The sequence below is a fragment of the Trachymyrmex septentrionalis genome, unplaced genomic scaffold (assembly GCF_001594115.1).
Source record: "Trachymyrmex septentrionalis isolate Tsep2-gDNA-1 unplaced genomic scaffold, Tsep1.0 scaffold83, whole genome shotgun sequence".
Taxonomy (NCBI): domain Eukaryota; kingdom Metazoa; phylum Arthropoda; class Insecta; order Hymenoptera; family Formicidae; genus Trachymyrmex; species Trachymyrmex septentrionalis.
Window position 1 is genome coordinate 1,632,486 of NW_017306018.1, and position 5,761 is coordinate 1,638,246.

Here is a 5,761-nt window from a genome sequence, read left to right on the forward strand (position 1 = left end):
AATTATTATTTATATATAAATTATATTATTTATCTAATTATGAACAAAGTGTATAAATAATGTAATTTCAATATTGAATTCGGTTCCGAAAATGTCAAAGATATTAAATTTATGACAAATATTTTTTTACAAATACAATTTCGTTATTTCGAGATTATTTCTTCTATTTGCTTCTTATTGCTCAATTATTATCGGTTTATCACGAGGAGAATCCTAGTAATTTTTTTAGTGGTTACACTTCCGTTATCTAAAAATTAATTTGCGACCTATCCATCAAAACATTTAACGACGAAAAAGTTCAACAACATAGTTTTGTTTTTACAACTGATATGCGCATTTCGTTTAGAATGTTTAATATTTGACCTACAGAGTTGGCAGACGAACTCTCATTAAAGTCTTCACGGCAACTGAGCGAGCTTTATATTGCTCGTTTTTGCATAAATATTTGTATGCACCATCCGTATTTCCGACGTTGAGAGGGCTCAGCTTCTTTCAATATAAAATGCTGTGTGTTTTTACGAGATAAGCATAATCGTTTAATACGCGTTTGTCGACTGGATAAAAGAATTTAAAAAAAAAAGACATTATACCTACAGTTTCGAAATTTGATAACAAGAGTCGTTCATTTTGCATTTTTGTGATATATCCCTTCCCTTTTTAAATAAAAAAAAAAAACAAAATCCATTGAGATTGTAAAAATTAACAGTACATACAAGTAAGAAATATTATTTGTTCAATTATCACAGGAAAGAAAAAATATTGTAATAAATAAATATCGTAGTATTAATAAAATAATTAATAAATTAAAACTTTCTTAAAAATGTAAACATGATTTGAAGAAAAAAATTTAGAATTTAATTATAAAGATATTAAATCGCGAGCAAAAAGCAGCGAGAAAAATTACAATGTTTATTAAAAACCAGTTTAAAGTGTTAAAGACTCTTTATCCTTTTTAAATACCTAAATTCATTAACTCCGTAAACGATTTGCTGTCTTTGATCGTTTTCTCGTGAATTAAAATTTGCCTGATAATTATCTACCGTGTTAATTATCACGCGATTTTTATTAATTACAACGAAAAGCGATTGTTATACTATATACTATATTAATATACACACAACGATCAAAATATTGTAATTTTAGCATTCATTAAAATTCATAGTTATAAATATATATATATTATAAATTGTTTTCTACAGCGTTCGCTTGTATCTATAAATAATTTATTGTTAATTTTTCGTTAAAAAGCTATTTTCATTAAAAAAAAACTATTCCAGTCTCAATTTCATTATTTTTCATTATTTTTTGATTATAATTAAAACTCTTTTTTTCTTAACAAAAATATTGTAATGTTAATATTTTTCAAATCGCCAACGAAACAGAGATGAAACGGTAGAATTGAGTAATGTAGAATTTACGAAAAAACTTTTCCAAGACCTCAAGAACATCTTTGTATATTTTATTTGCGTTTTCCATGAGAAAAATTCCATTTAGAAAAATGACTGAGTGTGATCGATGTCTCAAAAATCTATTTACCTTGGAAGCTGAACCATAAATTCACCAAGCAAGGATGTTCCAACTTCGACAGGATCTCCACCTCCCTCGCCACATTCTTCAGGGCACCACGCTCCGCACATTCGTTTTTATGTACGTATTTCATCGCGTACATATTGCCGGTACTGTCACGTTTTTGTACAATGCAGACCTGTAGACAGCAATTGCATCGCGAAACTTAATTTCTGCAAATTCGTGGCTTCTACGTTAAAACCGTCTACAAGTTTTTTCGAATCGGTGAATTCGATATTCGCGAAATATTTAATTCTGCAGAATAATAATAAAAAAGGGACAATAAAAAAGTCTTCGTTTATTTATCCAGACAGTTTGTGGTAAACTGTAACGTTGATATTTACTATATTTTGGTTTTGCATCGCTACGTGTTATTCGAAAGAAAACGTCTCGTATACTACAGTTTCTCTGTAAAAAAAATCTGGAATAAACTAAAAACAATTTCAAGCAGCAAATCACTGCGATTGTCTGTTATAAACATTTAACTCTTACGTTTTAATGTTTATTCAAGAATGAGGAGCATCGCATACTTGCTAGCCCATAAAAAGTGAGGGAACGAGTTTCGAAATTTTCGCAGCGACCTTACTGATAGATATAAAAGCGACGTGGGACGCGCTTTTTTTTTTACGATCCAGAGCGTAACGCATTTTATAGCGGCATAAATGCAATTCGCGTTTGCCGCGCTCTACGTTACGGAACGAATAAATGTGTGTCTGTTGGTCCACGTGTGCCGTTCTTCAAATAATATATTTACGAGTTCAAAAAGTAACTAATGGACTATGTACGATTCGCGTGACTCAAAAGAAATTGAACTGTGTTAATAATAAGAAGACAGAAATCCTACTATTCGTTCCCGAGGTTTAAAACGTGGTTTCCGCGCGGCTGGGAAGCGACGTATAAATTATTTCACGATTCAATATATTAGCGAGACCGCAGGGAACAGTGGTGTGCTTGTTACCATGTATGTAAACACAAAAAAATAATGTAGACTGTAGGAATTCCTGCCGGGATGAACGGGAAACCGCAGTCTGGATCGACTCTAAAATCGTCGAACTCGCAAACAAGAGTCGCGAAAATGCTCGCTTTATAACAGTAAGCACCCCTTCGGCTGCAAAATAACGTACCTTGCCGAAGCTGCCTTTCCCAATGGCGCGTAGGATTTGAAAATGATCGAAATTCACTGCAACACACAGAGAAATGTGAATCAATTGAGGTAATGCAAAATGACGAATTTAACGGTGGGTAGCACATTGACTCTCCTTCTATCGAAGTGCGATTGGGATGAATAATCGTAACGGTTCGCAAAATCATTACGTATTCGTTATCGTATTTTTGCATTTTTGTAAAATGTTAAATCGCGAGTAGTCATCTCATTTTTTTATGTAAATAATCTCTCTCTCTCTCATCTGAGGTGTTTTTATATTCCAATTAAAATTACTATTATTAACAAGATATTAAATATTATTGCCTTGTTTTCCAATTTATTGGCATATGCATGAAAACGTTATGGATATGGATTTTCTGACAATTTCCTGAAAAAAGTAGAAATTAAACAAATATTGTATATTATTGATTGTTTTCCGATTTATTGACATTTGAGAACATTATGAATATGGATTTACTCAGAATTTTCTGGAAAAAATAGAAACCAAACAGATATTATATATTATTGATTGTTTTATTGGCATTTGAAAACATTATGGACATAAATTTAATTACAATTTTCTGAAAAAAGTAAGTAGAAATCAAACAAATACATTAAATGGAAGCATATTGGCTTATTCCATTATGATAGTGTTTTTATAAAATAATCATTTTATTAATATAATACTTCTTTATTGCAAATTTTCGATGGAATTGCAAAGAATAGTTTGTAAAGAATTATTAAAAAAAAAGAATACAATATCCATTTTATAACAATTCTCATTTTATTCACCATTGTGGTACAAAAACACCCCAAGTGATTATTCTCGGATTAAACTCGACGTTAATCGGGATTGATACTCGTTAGTATTGACATTAGTTTCATCAGTAAGTCAATTTCTGAATTGTTAGTGTTTGTTCTCTTTATGCGAAACATAAAGATGTTTTATCAGATAGCAACTCGTAATTGTAACTGTTAATTAAACTACCGCGATTGAAATGTGACTGTTAATTGAACACCCACTTTAGTAAACGCGAAAATTGCATTGTTTTTGATAGAGATTTGTTTGAAAACTTTATCACTTCCGTGAAAAATTTGAAAATATTTACAAACTGCAGCATCAAAAGCATGCATAAACTACATATCCTCACAGGGATCGATCTCGATGGATGTATAGGCACACAGTTTATATGGCTAGAACACGCAGTTCCGGTTTTCCCGAAATAGCCAAACCGCATAACCGGAGAAGCTCAAACTTTCGAGAATTTCGAGTTTGATCTTCTCCAGATTTGTCTTGCGTGGGAATTATGTTCTCACCACGATAAAGTTAATCAATTTTGAAACAGGGTTCCCGCGGGTCCTAACGCAAAAAATAATAATGGGGTCTTTTAACTTGGTTGTTTAACTTGGGGTGCGTGAACTTAATATTAAAGAAGCTTTAAAGAAGTTTAAAAATATTAGGGAGTTTTTGCAATATTGTTTATCCAGATACGATGAACGCTAAGATCAGGTTATCTTTTTCTTAACAACTAATTAAGGAAAGATAATGTGATTTTTAGCGTTCACCATATCTGGATTCACATTATGGATTATTGTAAAATCTCTCTTTCTAATAAGACACTATAATATTAATCCTCAGTATATACAATCCAAACAAATCTCTATATATATACACAACGATATTTTTTACCCGGCATTTCCTTTTGCTTGTGTCTCGAGTTGTAATGCACCGATTTTAATTAATTTTTTTGTAAATCGACTGTTTAAAGACAGAAAAAAAGATTTTTCGAGCAAGAAAATCAAGCAGTTGTAGCGTAACAGATATTTTGCAATAAGTAAAAAGGGATCGATGAAAAATGTGCAGTTTTGAAAATAAATCGAGCTATTAACTCGTTATGTATACTGATGATTAAATTATGTTTATTATAGCAGTTATAGAAATTATATTTATTTATAAGTATACATTTAAAAAAAAGCCGAATACAATAAAATTATATAAAATATTAAAATAGGATTCCATAAAATATAAATATATTAAAAATAAAAGTGAGACCTCGTTAAAGTTGTTGACTGACTTGTTAGGTACGAAAAGGTAAAAATCTGTATTTTTAATATTCGTCACAGAAGTTAAATAGGAATCACGCGGAGAAAGAATTGTGGAAGAGGCACTTCTTTCTAGAAATTTAATTACAATGGGATTGAATATTGGATTTTTCCAGGCGAAATTAAATGTCCGTGGGACCGTCGATACAACTGACAGAAAAGATTTATTAATAGCTTCAGCAACAGCTCGATATTCCGTAATCGAGTCGTAGGCGAACATTTCCACGCGACGTCGCGCCGTATCGCGTATTTTGTGAGTTATATTATGAGAGCTTACGATCCCAGCGAGGTATAAACATGATAGAATAAGGTGATCTCCCGCGAAACGATGCAAGTCGTCGATGCGTATCCGTTCGAGCAAGAATTCAAGTTATGCGAATTATACGATACCAAGCGGAGCGTTATAATACGGGTTGGCATCCCTTTCTAATATTTACATATTTAATAATGTCTTAATAATAAATATAAATCAAGGGCATTTTAATTCTTGCTCGCTATTAAAGTAATTCACCTCAATCATAGTCAAGGTCTATAGGAAGTAATTTACTTCAACATATCTTTTTTTTTTATCTTTGTTATATAATTATTATTAATCCAGCTTCTATTCAATTGCCTCGATCAGCAAACTGCTATCTTTAGCGTGAAAACTAATTTCTCCATCAGTTAAATTTAGATAAGTGCTATAAGGAGATCACAATAAAAGAATAATTTTATTGGTAATTTAGTTACTTGAAAACTATGTTAACATTACTTTGTATATTTTCCTTCACAGAAAATAGAAAAAAAATGCTTTCAAAAGAGCTAAATTACTCCTTGAACGTGTGTTCGAACTCGAGAGTTCTTTTCGTTACTTCATAAAATATTGGATTCTACCGCATTGTGTGTGTGTGTGTGTGTGTGTGTGTGTGTGTGTGTGTGTGTGTGTGTGTGTGTGTGTGTGTGTGTGTG

The 5,761-nt window shown here is 31.5% G+C and overlaps 1 protein-coding gene across 2 annotated transcripts in view; it reads right to left on the reverse strand.

The window, feature by feature from the left end:
* LOC108754987 (serine/threonine-protein kinase 32A) overlaps positions 1-5,761 on the reverse strand; it is a 27,730-nt gene that overhangs the window by 12,739 nt on the left and 9,230 nt on the right. For both annotated transcript variants that reach the window (XM_018497684.1, XM_018497683.1), the window contains exons 3-4: positions 2,691-2,746; positions 1,537-1,705 (exon numbers count right to left, since the gene is read on the reverse strand). In XM_018497684.1, coding sequence (XP_018353186.1) covers positions 1,537-1,705; positions 2,691-2,746 — 225 coding nt within the window. The remainder of the gene's footprint in view (positions 1-1,536; positions 1,706-2,690; positions 2,747-5,761) is intronic.